This window comes from Macaca nemestrina, chromosome 12, assembly GCF_043159975.1.
Source record: "Macaca nemestrina isolate mMacNem1 chromosome 12, mMacNem.hap1, whole genome shotgun sequence".
NCBI classification, from domain to species: domain Eukaryota; kingdom Metazoa; phylum Chordata; class Mammalia; order Primates; family Cercopithecidae; genus Macaca; species Macaca nemestrina.
Window position 1 is genome coordinate 6,983,948 of NC_092136.1, and position 16,078 is coordinate 7,000,025.

The following is a 16,078-nucleotide window of genomic DNA, read 5'->3' on the forward strand; positions in this document are numbered from 1 at the left end:
CAGGGAGGTGCAGAAGCTAGGAATTGCAGTCTCAGGCTGGAGTGCACAGACATGGGGAGAGGAGGAGTTGGGGGAGGTGCCCTCACCTGTGAGCCTGGAGCTGAGGCACTGGCTGGTGACGCTCTGGGGAGCCCAGGTCCTGGGAGTGCGAGTCGGTGTCTGAGAGTGTGGCCAAGACAAAGTGGCCATCCAGCAAAGAGTCCTTGATGGTGAAGATGGCAGGCCTGGGCAGGGGATGGGGGTCCCAAGCTAGGTCATCCCATTCAGCTCCTGGCATCCCAGAGCCCTTCCCTGTCCCAAGGCTGGGAATTACCTGCCTGGAGCATCAAAATGAATGCTAAGATTCAAGTTTGCTGACTCTGCAAAGCTCAGGAGCCCCTGAGAGGAAAGAGGTAGCAGGTGAGGCCCCAGGTTGGGCTGAGCTGGGCAGGCAGGACAAGACCGGCAAGTGCGTGGGGGGAACCTCACCCGGAATTCCTTGAGGCAGAAAGTGATGGCCACCCCTTCCTGGGCCTGCAGCTGCTGGAAATCCTCCTCCCCAAGGCACATCTCAGTCACCATGGCTTTGGCAGTGCTGTCTGTTGGGGAAGAATAGGAGGAACCTGGGCCCCACCCCTCTCCCACCTGCCGCTCTGCTCTGTCCCAGGTCACGTCCAGCTCCCTCACCTGCCTCCTCCTCATGGTAGCTGCGCAGGATGACCCTGCGGCCACGACCAATGCCCAGCGTCACTTCAGCCAGCGCAGGAGGGAAGGGCAGAACAGCCTCCCCCAAGACCCTGTGAACGGGGCGGAGCATTACCCCCAATGCTTGGCCCTGCCCAGGGCTTTGCTCGCAGAGGACCTGAGGCGGGGGTCACACATGCACACGCATGGATATGCGCAGGCCTAGCACACGGTGGACGAGGCCCAGATAAGGTGGCAGGAAGGGGCTGGTTGCAGTGATTGCTCAAACCTGGCAGGTGGTACCTGACCATGCAGAGCAGGGAGAGGGCCCAGAGGCAGGACATGGCACTCATGCCGCCCTACAAACCCGGCCTTCAGAAAGAGCCCTGAAATCCTTATCCTCTAGGGATACCCATTGCTATACAGATGAGATCACATCTGGAATTTGCTTCAAGTCAAGTGGGGACGGGAGCTGCATCTGCTTTTACATATATTTGAAATTATTCATGAGACAGCGCTTGCTTCAGCAGCACATACGCTAAAACTGCAGCATGCAAAAGATTAGCGAGGCTCCTGCACAAGGATTAAAAAAAAAAAACAGAGTAGCTGGGTGCAGTGGCTCATGCCTGCAATCCGAGCACTTTGGGAGGCCGAAGCAGTGGATCATTTGAGGTCAGGAGTTCGAGACCAGCTTGGCCAACATGGTGAAACCTCGTCTCTACTAAAAATACAAAAATTATCCAGGCATGGTGGTGCATAACTGTAATCCCAGCTACTCGGGAGGCTGAGGCAGGAGAATTGCTTCAACCTGGGAGGGGGAGATTGCAGTGAGCTGAGATTGCATCACTGCACTCCAGCCTGGGCGACAGAGCAAGACTCCGTCTCAGAACGAACAAAATGAGAGAAACGACTGCTCATTTTTTAAAAAAAGAGACTGGGGGCCAGGTGTGGTGGCTCATGCCTGTAATTCCAGCACTTTGGGAGGCTGAGGCGGGCGGATCACGAGGTCAGGAGATCAAGACCATCCTGGCTAACATGGTGAAACCCCATCTACTAAAAATACAAAAAATTAGCCAGGCATGATGGCAGGCGCCTGTACTCCCAGCTACTCGGGAGGCTGAGGCAGGAGAATGGCGTGAACCCGGTAGGCGGGGCTTGCAGTGAGCCGAGATCCCGCCACTGCACTCCAGCCTGGGCGACAGAGCAAGACTCCATCTCACACACACACACACAAAAGGGCGCGGTGGCTCACGCCCATAATCTCAGCACTTTGGGAGGCTGAGGCGGGCAGATCACCTGAGGTCGGGAATTCAAGACCAGCCTGACCAACATAGAGAAACCCTGTCTCTACTAAAAATACAAAAAATTAGCCAGGCATGGTGGCGCATGCCTACAATCCCAGCTACTTGGTAGGCTGAGGCAGGAGAATCACTTGAATCGGGAGGCGGAGGTTGTGGTGAGCCTAGATCGTGCCACTGCCTGGGCAACAAGAGCGAAACTCCATCTCAAAAAAAAAACCGGCCGGGCGCGGTGGCTCAAGCCTGTAATCCCAGCACTTTGGGAGGCCGAGACGGGCGGATCACGAGGTCAGGAGATCGAGACCATCCTGGCTAATACGGTGAAACCCCATCTCTACTAAAAAATACAAAAAAAAAAAAAAAAAAAAAAAAAAAAAAAAAAAAACCAACAAAAAAACCCTAAATGCAGCCCAAGGAATTGGCCCCCCTCTCTACCCAAAAGAGCTCTGAGCAGTGCTGGCTCAAGAGAACCTAGGGAAACAGATGTCAGGACCCAAAGGGACATTCAGTCACCCTGAGAAATAAGCAGGACCTTGGGCCACTTGAATACAAGCAGTGTCCAGCGTGGCACAGGGACAGGGGGAGAGCCCACTCCTCTCTGAACTGGTCCTTGCCAGAGACCTTTGCTTCCACTGGAGTCCCTGTTTCCCTGGCCCCAGACAGCCCCCGGTGCTCGGACTGCCTAGAATGGCTCCACCCACAGCTGATTACTCAGGCAGCCCTCCTGAACCACAACCTCCCCTCCAGCCTCCTGCCTTGGCCTTGGGGACTCCTTGATCCTGGGCAGTCAGGAAAAGAGGCTGCCCTTGAGTGGGGAGCACCTCTGGAAGGATGCCCAGGCCGGAGAAGGGGTGTGAGCCTCTGAGCCACAGGTTAAGGGAAGACCTTCAAGGTTACTCAAGCCAGACAAGAGATTTGGTGGCAGGCCAGAAATCTGCTCCCTAGAGGAGGAATTGGAATGGGTCTGAGCAGCCAGAAAGTCAAGTCAGACCTTTGGGATGGAGAACGAAGGCTCCTAACAGTGAGGAGAATGGAGCAAGGAGGCGCCTGCCCCTCCTCCATGCCACCGTCTGCCTTTAAAGAGCCAGGTAAGGACCTGAGCACATAGCGGGCCATGGGATGTCTTTGAGGTTCACAGAAACTCTGTAGGGAAATGAAGGACATACCTTCTTAAATCAACCCTTGAGGCCCCAAAGAAGGAAGAGAGAGACCTGGAGCTGAGCTGAGGGCAGGGGTGTGCTCACCGTGCTGGGGCGCGGAGCATGTGGGGGCACGAGGCTGGGTCGAAGACGGCCTGCAGGGACTCACAGTCCTGGAAGGACAGGTTGTGAGTCTTCCGCACCCCTGGATGGGCGATAGGGTCTCAGTGGGCCTCGCCGACCTCCCTGCTGAGGCACCCCTTGGCTGGCCGGCTGCCCACTCACCGAACTTGCAGTGCAGCTGGACCACCAGGCGGCTGCTCCGGCCGTTCAGGGAGATGCAGCATTTTTCCACCGTCTTCTCCAGCATCGCCAGTGAGCGGAAGACAGACAGGAAGGACTAAATGGGATAAGACACCTCAGCCTAGCACCGCATCTCTGCAGCAAGCTCTCCTGTCCCGTGTAGGCCCACACCAATCATGGGCCCAGCATGTAACTCTGGGAAAAGGGCTCCCACATCACACGGGACACTGGCATCCTTCTAGGCCTCATTCATGCTCTTCCTTATGCTTGCAATGCCTTGAGAGACCTGCTTACCTTTCTCTTTTTTTTTTTATTTGAGATGGAGTCTCACTCTGTCACCCAGGCTGGAGTGCAGTGGTGCGATCTTGGCTCACTGCAACCTCCGCCTCCCGGGTTCAAGCAATTCTCCTGCCTCAGCCTCCCAAGTAACTGGGATTATAGGCGCCCACCACCACACCCGGCTAATTTTTGTATTTTTAGTAGAGACGGGGTTTCACCATGTTGGCCAGGCTAGTCTTGAACTCCTGACCTCATGATCTGCCCACCTCAGCCTCCCAAAGTGCTGGGATTACAGGTGTGAGCCACCGCACCCGGCCAAAAGACCTGCTTACCTTTCTTGACGAACTTGAGCCTCACCACCCTCTCAGGTCCCCGCTGTGATGCTTTTACCAAGGCCCTCCCTGTGTTTTGCATGGATTGGACTTGCACGTGTCTCTCTCCCCACTTAGCATCTACTGAGTACCCCAGGGCAGAGGCACAGCTAGTGGAGATTCCTGGGGTGGGGCAGTGCCACTGCTGAGGGAAGGGCCTCACCTTCATCAGGATCTTACAGCGCAGCAGGTCCTGACCAGGGGTGGCTGCCTGGTATTGCTGGAAGAAGAGCGGAGCAAAGAGAAAGCAGGCATAGGCAGAGCGGGAGGAGTTCACCGTCCGGAGGGAGAGCTGGGCCACGAAGAGCAGGGAGAGGGACGTGGTCAGGGGGCAGCCACAGACCCAGCCCTCCGGCTGCTTCTGCTCACACACTTGCTCTATCGTCCTCCCGCTCTGCCACCACCTGCTGAAACCCTCCTTCCCCATGAAGCCTTCAGAGTCGGCCTCGGCGCTGCTGCCGCAGAGGAGCGGTCGCACACCCAGGCCTTCCCCGAGTTTCTCTAAGGGCACGTTACCCCCTGGGAGCTCGCAGGAGGCCAGCTTTCAATTCACACACCGGCCTGGGAAGATGACAGGCGCTAGGCTGAGAAACTGAAACTCTGCCGACAAATCTGCCAGCGGTCATCCCGCCTAGTGGGGGCGAGACTCGAGTCCGGGTTACCCGCTCCCGGCTGGAGTCCCACCCGCCCCCCCACACCCCAGCCCCTCACCCCGTCCTCCAAGGGTTCCAGGTAGAGCTCGTCCCCGATGCGGGACAGGGAGTGGACGGCCTTGCCGAGCACTGCGGGGAGGAGAGCGGAAGGGGGTTAGGCTGGCAGCTCCGCGGCTCCTGCACCGCCGCTGCCAGGCCGACCCGCACTCACCCTTCACGTTGCCGCCCGTGACCAGGCACTTCATGCTGCCCCAGCGCCCAGCCAGCGGCCAGCACTACCCCACACTCCGCGACCTCAGAGCCCGGGGTCCTTCCCGCGCACCGCCCCTGCCAGCCCCTCCCCCGCCTCCCCATTGGTCCACACGCAGGCGCCTCCGTCACGTGAGAAAAACGTTCACAGGCTCCGCCGTCACGTGACGGCGCACGTTGCCCCGGGTGTCACGTGACCCGGGAGGCCCGCGGCGCCCGTCAGCTGCTCCTGGCTCTCCAGGCACGCCTCGGCCTTCCGCGCCCTTGGAGATCGGGGCGTCCCGCGGGCCGCGCATCGGATCGCGAAGGGCAGAGAGGACGCAGCTCTGGGGCGCGAGGTTCCTGTGCAGTGGACCGAGCGCTAGACTCGGAGTCCGAATGTGGGTGCGAGCTCTCTGGGGTCACCCACTGAGTAGAGTTCCCGGGCGTCTGTCGGAGGATACGGGGTGCAAGCAAGACCATCGCACCCACTCTGGGCCGGAGACTCGAACTCCAGCAGCAATCCCCAACTCTAGAAAGAGGTCAAAGCAGCTTGCTTGCAGCAGCTGGGAGTGGGAGGTGGCTGCTCCTTCTGGCTTCGAGGATCCTTGAAGGAAAAACGGCAGCTTCTCCAGGCAGAAAGGGGTAGAACGGTGCTCCTGGCAGAGGGAGGAACAAGAGTAAATGCTCAGCGGTGTGGGCTCCGCCCCCTGGAGAGGGGAGTAGGTCTGTGAGTCTCAGAGAGGCTTAGGGGCCGCCAGATGATGAGGGGCACCGCTGGGACGCTCTAGAAATGTTTTACGAGGGTAGATCGTGGTTATGTGCCTTTTTTTTTTTTTTTTCCCCGAGACATATTCTTGCTCTGTCACCCAGGCTGGAGTGCAGTGGCGCGAACACGGCTCACTGTCGCCTGGAACTCCTGGGCTCAAGGTATCCTCCCACCTCAGTCTCCTGAGTATCTGGGACCACAGGCACACCCACCACGCCCGGCTTTTTTTTTTTTTTTTTTTTTTTTTTTTTTTTTGTAGAGACGGAGTCTTGCCATGTTGCCCAGGCCCTCTCAACTCTAGGGTTCAAGATATCTTTCCGCCTTGGCCTCTCAAAGTGGCATGAGCCGCTGCATCCGGCCTGGTTTTTTTGGGGTTTTTTTTTTTTTTTTTTTTGGTCTTTTTTTGTGTGGGGGGTTTTTTTGTTTGTTTTGAGATAGAGTCTCGTTCTGTCGCCCAGGCTGGAGTACAGTGGCACGATCACGCCTCCCAGGTTCAAGCGATTCTCTTGCCTCAGCCTCCCAAGTAGCTGGGATTACAGGCGCCTGCCACAAGGCCTAGCTAATTTGTGTACTTTTAGTAGAGACGGGTTTCGCCATGTTGGCCAGGCTGGTCTTGAACTCCTGACCTCAAGTGATCTGCCCGCCTTGGCCTCCCAAAGTGCTGGGATTACAGGCATGGGCCACCACGCCCAGCCCGGGCCTGTGTTTTTAAAAGACCTCAGACTGGCCGGGCGTGGTGGCTTATGCCTATAATCCTACCACTTTGGGAGGCTGAGGCGGGCGGATCACCAGGTCAAGAGATCCAGACCATTCTGGCCAACATTGTGAAACCCCTTCTCTACTAAAAGTACAAAAATTAGCCGGGCGTGTTGGCGAGCATCTGTAGTCCCAGCTACTCTGGAGGCTGAGGCAGGAGAATTGCTTGAACCCGGGAGGTGGAGGTTGCAGTAAGCCGAGATCGTGCCACTGCACTCCAGCCTGGCGACAGAGCGAGACTCCATCTCAAAAAAAAAAAAAACAGACTGTGTGCCAGGTGGGGATGCATCAGCTGGAAGATCTTCCCCTTCTGGGCCTCCAGGTCCAGGTGAGTAAAATGTAAGGGAGTCCTAGAGAAACTCACTGACCCCTATTCTCCCCACAGTACCAAGGCTCTGGTGGTTCTTTGAAGGGCCCAGGGCATCCCTGTGTTCCCGTAGGGCCTGTCTGTGCCTTGCCCCTCAGATCCTGTGGTAGTGGAGAAGATTTATTTGTCTCTGCACCCCTTGCTCTCCAGACCCACTTTCAAATGAGTTGAATTGATACATAATAATTGTACACATAGAGAGAGTACAGCTGACATTTGGATACATGCATACACTTTGTTTCTCCCTCTTTCCGCTCCCCTGGTCTCCAGCCCTGGCCCTTTCCGTGGAGTCCTGGGGGAGGAGGTAACTCTTCCCTTCCCCTTCCCAGGGCATCCATAGAAATAGTGCCCCCTGTCCCTGGGCATCCGGTTCAGTATGCTGGGAGTCATCCTTGACCTCATGCTCGCCCTCACCCCTACACAATCTTTCAGTTAAGTCCTGACCACTCTGCCTCCCAAACAGGTGGTAACTTAACAGGTGGCAGCTTTGCCCTCCTCTTCCATCTCCAGGGCCTAGGTCACCATCCTCTCACCTGGATGACTGTAACAGCTCTCAGTGGTCTCCTGCCTCCACCCTGCCCCCCCCAGGCCACTCTCCATACAGCAGCAAAGTGACCCTCCTAAAATGTCCATTGTGTCATGCCTCTCCTGTGTTTGCACACTCCAAGTGGTTGCCATAAAATCCAAACTCTGCCCTGAACCTGCAGGAGCCGTCCCTACCCATTTCTGCACCTGTTGCCTCCCCTTGATCACCTGCACAGCCATGCCAACCGTGTGGGCTCCCTGAACCCCCCACTTCCTCTTCCACCTGGGGATCTTAGCACATCCTTAGCTGTCCCCACCACTTGGCATCATCTTACCCCTTCTAATGTGGTGGTGCTTCTCTTCCTCCGGGCTCAGTGAGGCCTTTTCTGTCCCCACCAGCACCCCAGTACGCTCTAGCTAGGCCCTGTTTTAGCCACAGCACTTATCACCTTATTTCGTACCTGTGTTTTCCTATTTAACATGTGTCCTCCTCACTAGTGTGTCTGCCTCATAAGGGCAGGAACCATATCTAGTTTTTTTTTTTTTTTTTTTTTTTTTTTCCTGAAGACAGCGTCTCACTCTGTCACCCAGGCTAGAGTGCAGTGGCGCGATCTTGGCTCACTGTAATCTCCGCCTCTGGGGTTCAAGCAATTATTGTGCCTCAGCCTCCCAAGTACCTGGGAATACAGGCGTGTGCCACCACGCCTGGCTAATTTTTGTATTTTTATTAGAGATGGGGTTTAGCCATGTTGGCCAGGCTGGTCTCAAACTCCTGACCTTAACTGATCTGCCCGTCTCAGCCTTCCAAAGTGCTGGGATTACAGGCGTGAGCCACTGCACCCGGCCTTGGCTTTGTTTTGTTTTGTTCTGTTTTGTTTTGTTTGTTAAGATGGGGTCTTGCTTTGTCACCCAGGCTGGAGTGCAGTGGCACAATCATGGTTCACGGCAGCCTCAACTTCCCAGGCTCAAGCGATCCTTCCACCTCAACCTCCCGAGTAGCTCAGGGCTACCGGCGCGTGCCACTACAGCCAGCTAATTTTTTTTTTTTTTTTTGTATTTTTGTTAGAGACAAGGTCTCCTTCTGTTGCCCGGGCTGGTCTTGAACTCCTGGGCTCAGGCAGTCCTCCTTCTTTAGCCTCCCAAAGTGCTGGGATTATAGGCGTGAGCCACCGTGCCCAGCATCCATATCTGTTTTGTTTGTTGCTGTATGTACCTCACACAGGGTCTGGCACTCAGTAAATGAATAAATAGATGTTACATTTTAAAATGTGTAAACCAGCTGGGTGCAGCGGCACATACCTTTAATCCCAGCACTTTGGGAGGCGGAGGCGGGTGGATCACTTGAGCCCAGGAGGTAGAGGTTGCAGTGAGCCAAGATAGCGCCACTGCACTGCAGCCTGGGTAAGAGAGCCAGACCCTTTCTCAAAAAAAAAAAAAAAGGCCGGGCGCGGTGGCTCACGCCTGTAATCCCAGCACTTTGGGAGGCCGAGGCGGGCGGATCACAAGGTCAGGAGATCGAGACCATGGTGAAACCCCGTCTCTACTAAAAATACAAAAAATTAGCCGGGCGCGGTGGCGGGCGCCTGTAGTCCCAGCTACTCAGGAGGCTGAGGCAGGAGAATGGCGTGAACCCGGGAGGCGGAGCTTGCAGTGAGCCAAGATCGCGCCACTGCACTCCAGCCTGGGCGACAGAGCGAGACTCCGTCTCAAAAAAAAAAACAAAAAAACAAAAAAAAAAAACAAAAAAAAGGCCAAGTGCGATGGCTCATGCCTGTAATCCCAGCACTTTGGAAGGCCGGGGCAGGTAGATCACCTGAGACCAGGAGTTCAAGACCAGCTTGGCTGACATGGTGAAACCCCATCTCTACTAATAACACAAAAATTAGCCAGGCATGGTGGCACGTGCCTGTAGTCCCAGCTACTCAGGAGGCTGAGGCAGGAGAATTGCTAGAACCCAGGAGGTGGAGTTTGCAGTGAGCCAAGATCACACCACTGCACTCCAGCCTGGGCGACAGAGTGAGGCTGCGTCTCAAAAAATGAATGAGTGAATATCTATAAACCGTTCCTGTTGACAAAGGGCATGGAAAAATAAACAAACAAACAAATAAATTAGCATGAGCCAAGTGCAGCTGAGCTGTCTCTAAGTCACTCTTAGCACAGTGCTGAAAGAAACACTCAACTTCTAGCACTCCACCCACAGTCCCATCTCTCCCTGCTTGATAGTTGTCCCCATGTTCTCAGCCTCATCCTGTGCTCTGGACCCCTCCCCCACCACGTGTAAACCAGCACAGCCTTCCCACCTCTGCCTCGTACTCATTACCTTAGCAGCCGCCTGGAACAAGGGTAGATGCTGAAGCTCCCTGAAGGCAAGGAAATGGGAGGCTGTGAATCTTCACATAGTCCTGTTTCTGCCCCTGACACCTATAGAGTTATGGAGTCCTATGGCCTTGAGGACCCTAGGCAGAAGAGAAGGGAGACATATGCTTTTTTTCATACGTTTTACATCTGTCTTCTCCACTGGTCTGTCCACCTCACAAGGGCAGGAACCATGTCGGCCCTTTATATCAGCCAGGGGCAGGTGTGAACCACTGCCCCCGGTCGACATACAGTCTTTCGACTCATATTGAGCATTTTTCAGTTACCCTCCCACTCCCTTGCCAAAAGTCAGAACTCGGAACTTTCTGAAAGGCTTAGAAGAGAAAGAAGGCTAGAGTGGGAAGCCGGGAGCTGTGGTAGGATGTGTTCCTGTCCCGCTGTGTGATTTGTGCAAATCCCTCCCTGTCTCGGCTGCTTCCTCATCTGTATAATGTGTTGGTGGGGGCTGGGGAGAGTAGGAGGTACTCACTGAGGTCCCTTCTAACCTTGACATGCTGTGATCCTGAAGGGGCCCCGTGACTCCCCTACGCCTCTCATCCATCCCAGCTTGGGGGAAAAGCTATAATTGGCTGTCGCACCTCCCCCGACCCTCTGGCCCCTGGAAGGTAGCTTTCCACTCTGAGGCCAGGAATCCCTTCCAGGCCTACATTTGGCATATCCAGTAACCCACTTCAGGTGCAGAAGAGGGGGCACACAGCGGGATAAGGAGCTGGGAGCAACCAGGAACCAGGAACCCTGTGTGTGGGTGAGAGATAGGTATGAGGACCTGGGGTCTGTGCTCAAAGTCAGGGACCTGGATGCAGCTTCAGCCCCACTCAGATGGCATCAGGCCCTTGTCTGAGCCTCAGTTTTTTCCTGAATAAAATGAGGGCCATTCAATGAGATGCTCTCTCAGGAGCTTTCTCTCTCCTTCCTTCCTTCCTTCCTTCCTTCCTTCCTTCCTTCCTTCCTTCCTTCCTTCCTTCCCTCCTCCCTCCCTCCCTCCCTTCCCTCCCTCTCTCCCTCCCTCCTTCCCTCCCTCCTTTCTTCGTTCCTTTCTTTCTTTTTTTTTTTTTTTTGCGACAAGGCCTTATTCTGTCACCCGGGGTGGAGTGCAGTGGCATGATCCTGGCTCACTGCAGCCCTGCAGCCTCAACCTCCTGGGCTCAGTGATCCTCCTACCTCAGCCTCCCGAGTAGCTGGGACTACAGGTGTATGCCACCATGCCCAGCTAATTTTTTAGTCAGAATTCTTTCAAACCCCAGATTTTTAGTTGGGCATGCTGGCTCATACCTGTAATCTCAGCATTTTGGGAGGCTGAGGAGGGAGGATTGCTTGAACCCAGGAGTTAGAGATGAGCCTGGGCAATGTAGTGAGACCCTGTCACTATAATGAAGAAAATAAAATAATTTTTAAAAACACCAAATTTTTGGTCTTTGGCATACACCATTAGAGGTGGCCTCCTATAAGCAGGTGGGCATGTAAGTGTGTGCGAATGTGTGGGGGCAGATATGGAATAGAAGCTTGAGACCCTGGTGCTTATTCATTCACTCAACATATATTCATTCAACACATCCTGGATGCACTTTTTTAACTATAGGAAAGAGAGTACAGGACAAAAATGCTGGCCAGATGCGGTAGCTCACACTTATAATCCCAGCACTTTTGAGACACCAGTGTGGGCAGATCGCTTGAGTCCAGGAGTTCAAGACCAGCCTAGGCAACAAGGTTTCTACCAAAAATATAAAAATTAGCCAGGCATGGTGGCATATGCCTGCAATCCCAGCTATTCAGGAGGCTGAGGTGGGAGGATCCCTTGAACCTGGGAGGCAGAGGTTGCAGTGAGCTGCGATCGTACCACTGCACTCCAGCCTGGGCACAGAGTAAAACCCTATAGTATGCAAGAAGGTGGTGGGTGTTATGGAAAAAAAGAAAACCCAGAGAGGGAGAGAGGAGTGTCAGGGGAGAAGGGCTTCGATTCTAACTAGCATGGACAGGTTGGCCTCACTGAGAAGTCGCCATTTGAACAAAGACCTGCAGGAGGCAAGGAAGTGAACAGTGCAGACGTCTGGGAAGGAGCGCTGTGGTAGAGGGAAGGGTCAGTGCCAAGGCTCTGAGCAGAAGTATGGGTGGCTGGAGGAGCTGCACCTTCTGCAGAGTCCAGTCTCCTGAGCTGGGGAGGACTGGGGTCTAGTGGGGGAAGACTGAGATTAGCCAAAGAATCATCAAAGTAAATATGAAATTACACCTTTGAGAAGGATCAGGAATGATGATGACGTGGGCTATGTGAATATGTCCCTGGGAAGACCTGGTCAGGGCATGAGGGAGAGCTTCCTGGAGGAAGAAACAGTCTGAGAGGGGTGAGGTTAGAGCATGGGTTGGCCAGGAAAGCACAGTTACTGAGGAGCCATTGGTGGGGCTCATTTACCAGGCACCGCTCCATCCCACCATGGGATGCCCCATGCAGCCCTCCTTACAGACACAGGAGCACAGACGGGATTACTCATGGCTGGCATTTTGCCAGATCGGGGTAACTAAAAGTCAGAAGGGGCAGAGGAATTTCGGGTTTGGGAGTTTACTCGGGCTTGTCTTCATCTCATCATGCACACACAGGGACTGGCATTTGTATGGTTACTGGGGGGTAACCAGGCAGGCAAGGCAGCTCTGAGCTGTGGGGACACTGAGCTGGCAGGGCACCTGCCCTGCTTGTAATGAGTTTGTGGCATTCCAAGTGCTGCCAGCCCCCCAGTCAAGCTCTGCTCCTGCCTTTCTTTTTTTTTTTTTTTTTTTTTTTTTTTTTTTTTTTTTGAGACGGAGTCTCAGGCTGTTGCCCAGGCTGGAGTGCAGTGGCGCGATCTCGGCTCACTGCAAGCTCCGCCTCCTGGGTTCCCGCCATTCTCCTGCCTCAGCCTCCTGAGTAGCTGGGACTACAGGCGCCCGCCACCGCGCCCGGCTAATTTTTTGTATTTTTAGTAGAGACGGGGTTTCACTGTGGTCTCGATCTCCTGACCTTGTGATCCGCCCGGCTCGGCCTCCCAAAGTGCTGGGATTACAGGCTTGAGCCACCGCGCCCGGCCATGCCTTTCTTGTTCCCTGGCATTTCTCCTGGAAATCAGAATGATGTTTGGCACACAGCAGTGGTGTAATAAGTCTGTTCTGAATGGCTGAAGATTACGGAATTCAGAGAGGTTTCAGGACTTGAACCCATGATTGTCTGTTGAGGCTGAGAATGCAGTTGTGGATGCCAACCTGAGTAGGTCTGAATCCAGCCTAGCCGCAATCTCTATCACTTAAAAACAAGTTGTGCAAACATGGACAAGTTGCTTATGTTCTCCAAGCCTGCTTCCACCTCAAAGGGCTGTTGTGAGGAGTAACTTAATGTTTATGCAGCTCTTAGAATCTGCCGTGAGCACTGCTGTGACTATGATTGCTACATCCTGCCCCTCCAGCTCGGGTCATCCTCACAGTATCCTTGGGCCAGGACTGGAGACAAAACAAACCATCAGCTTGGACAAAGCCAGGGTGAATCTACACAAGGAACCCAGGAGGAAAGTCTCCCAAGGAAATCTTACAGAGAAAAGGCCTGGTGTCCAGAAACTGGAAAATATTCAGAAGACTCTTGGCTGGGCATGGTGGCTCACACCTGTAATCCCAGCACATTGGGAGGCCAAGGTAGGTGGATCGCTTGAGGTCAGGAGTTGAAGAACAGCCTGGCCAACATGGCAAAACCCTGTCTCTGCTAAAAAAAATACAAAAATTAGCCGGGCGTGGTGGCACACACCTGTAATTCCAGCTACTCAGGAGGCTGAAGCAGGAGAATCACTTTAACCCGGGAGATGGAGACTGCAGTGAGCAGAGATCTCACCACTGCACTCCCCAGCCTGGGCAACAGGGCAAGATTCCATCTAAAAAAAAAAAAAAAAAAAAAAAAGACTCTTGGTTATGATCAGAAGAGTCAGCCCATTGGGAAGAGGCTCCGGAGAGAGGCTGCTGGTGCTGCTGCTGCCTCCAGCAGCACCAAGTGCTGGCCCCATGATTCTGGGCCCTCCGGCGCCTCTGCCTCGAGAGGAGAATATGAGCCCTTGCCTTCCTCCCAAGCTGCTAGAGCCTGGCATGAGATAATGGATGTGCCCACACTGCCAGGCACTGTGCACAGATGAGGGACCAGGTCTTTTGAGTCTGCAGGGCTGGAGGTGGAGGGGAGATGGGATGAATTTTTTTAAACCCACAGTGAGGATGGGAAGGGAGAAGTTCAGGCGTGTTCACCAAAACCTGGCACACTGGAATTACAGGCCCCCTTGGAGCGCAAGTGAGGTAAATTTAGGACAAATCAAAGGCAGTGTGCTTCACCCAGCAGGGGAGGACACTGATGGAACTCATTACCCCAAGATGTCGTCTCAGCTGGAAATAGAAACAGCTTCACAAAAGATTTAGATACATCCATGGATGATGGCTCCATTCATGGGTTAGAAGGGGAAGGAGGCTCTTTGAGGCCTGTCCCCCAGGGCAGGCATCAGGGAGGTGGCTTTGTCTCCCTAGCACCCCCCTTTGCACTCCTGTTGGAGGCAGGCTTCTGGCAACACGGACCCCAAGAGGCAATGTGGAGTCCCATAAGTTAGAGCCTGGCCTGTGTCCCTGGCCTTTCCTCAACCTCTCCAACACTCAGAATCCACTGTTTGGGAGAGAAAAGGCGCCACCAGCTTCAGGGAAAGCATCCTGGCTGGGCTGTCCCCTAAGAGACCAGCAGAGGGAGACAGACACCATGTCCAGTGCCAGCTCCAGGAACAGAAACCTTGATGATCCACCTTGGGCAGGCCTCTGTGGAGGCAGTTTTGTGCTCATGTTTTGCTGGGTGGGACAGAAGGGGACAGAGAGGGCATCCTCCCAGGCTGAGACAGGCCTATTACAGGGGAGATAGGGGCAGGGAGGAGATTTTTGGGAACTAGGGGCAAGGTGGGGAGGGAGCTACTAATTAAGAACCGGGTACTCCAGAGCCAGGCTGCCTGCCTGTGTGCTTTGGACAAGTTATATAACTCTGTGCCTCAGTTTACCCATGGTAAAATGGCAACTACAACAGCACCAGCCTCAGGAGAGCCACGTGAGATTGCGTGCCATATTCAAATGCTTCACTGCAGAGACAGGGAATTGGGAAGAGCTCAGTAAACAGGAGTGACAGCCTACACTGTGGGGAGATCAGAGGTCTCTCCCATCTCCTTAAGCTCTGCAGCTTGCAAAGCCCTTTTGCTTTATTATCTCATCTGGGCCTCACTGAACCCTGGAGGTCTGGTGAGGCTAAGAGGCTCACTTTTTTTTTTTTTTTTTTTTTTTTTGGAGACAGGGTCTCACTCTGTCAACCAGGCTGGAGTGCAGTGGCTCAATAGCTCACTGCAGTCTTGAACTCCTGGGCTCAAGCAATCCTCTCGCCTCAGCCTCCTGAGTAGATAGGACTACAGGTGTGTGCCACCATGCCTGGCTAATTTTTGGGGGAAGTTGGGGGGGATCTTGCTATGTTGCCCACGCAGGTCACTTATAAGTGGTAGATCTGGACTTTCTGATACTAAAGAATCAAGGGATCTTTCTCAAGTTCCCTGCTGAGCTGGAAGCTGGAGGAGGCCTGCTTCAGGCGCCCTTGTCTGCACTGAGCCTCCTGCAGGCCGCCCGTATCTCTAGTTGGTATTAAAGTTATGTTGCCCTCTTTCCCACCAGCTCCCGAGTCCCTGGCAGGCAGGCTGTGTTTCTCTGTAGGTCCACACTGTTCAGCAAGGCATATTATAGCAGGGACTTCCAAAAGCTTTTGGGAGGTGATGGGATTCCGTGGGTCTGAATGCCAGCTCCTCCCCAACTCTTGTCCTGGTTCCAGGCCAGGTGTGGCCCCCCTTTTTTTGCCGCTCAAATTCTCCCTCCCACATCTCCAAAGTCTCCCCTAACGTCTCCCTCTTCTGACCTCTCCTTTCTCTGCATTATAGCCCTTTGTATATCTCCTTAAGTTCCTGTTTCATTTTGAAATTCTGCAACAGCCAAAGGCTGAAATGGAAATATGTACAGAGTGCTCTGTTAAGGACCATAAGGTGGGCCTCAGAAAGATGGCTGGGGGTGCTAGAAAGCGAGGTGAGCTCAAATTAGCCGGGCATGATGGCAGGTGCCTATATCCCAGCTACTCGGGGCTGAGGCGGGAGAATAGCTTGAGCCTGGGAGGGGGAGGTTGCATTGAGCCGAGATCACGCCACTGGATTCCAGCCTGGGTGACAGAAAAAGACTCTGTCTCAAAAAAAAAAAAAAAAAAAAAAAAAAGTGGTTGAACTCTCCATAGACCTAAACCACCCATGTCTTCTAGACACCCTGAAAGTCTAGTACGGGGCTGGGTCATGACTG

At 54.0% G+C, this 16,078-nt stretch overlaps 1 protein-coding gene across 21 annotated transcripts in view; it reads right to left on the minus strand.

Moving 5' to 3' along the window:
- Positions 1–16,078, minus strand: part of LOC105469673 (RAD9 checkpoint clamp component A) — an 81,806-nt gene that overhangs the window by 1,925 nt on the left and 63,803 nt on the right. For 7 of the 21 annotated variants that reach the window (XM_071074183.1, XM_071074188.1, XM_071074186.1 and 4 more), the window contains 10 exons: positions 9,672–9,807; positions 4,918–5,593; positions 4,765–4,835; positions 4,217–4,345; positions 3,386–3,500; positions 3,206–3,305; positions 667–776; positions 469–602; positions 314–378; positions 87–224 (listed from right to left, as the gene is read on the minus strand). In XM_071074183.1, the coding sequence (XP_070930284.1) occupies positions 87–224; positions 314–378; positions 469–602; positions 667–776; positions 3,206–3,305; positions 3,386–3,500; positions 4,217–4,345; positions 4,765–4,835; positions 4,918–4,951 (896 nt within the window). In that variant the 5' untranslated portion in view covers positions 4,952–5,593; positions 9,672–9,807. Of the gene's footprint in view, positions 1–86; positions 225–313; positions 379–468; positions 603–666; positions 777–3,205; positions 3,306–3,385; positions 3,501–4,216; positions 4,740–4,764; positions 4,836–4,917; positions 5,594–9,671; positions 9,808–13,487; positions 13,612–16,078 lie in introns of those variants that run through there. The other 14 variants (XM_071074192.1, XM_071074194.1, XM_071074193.1 and 11 more) reach the window with 8 other exon arrangements.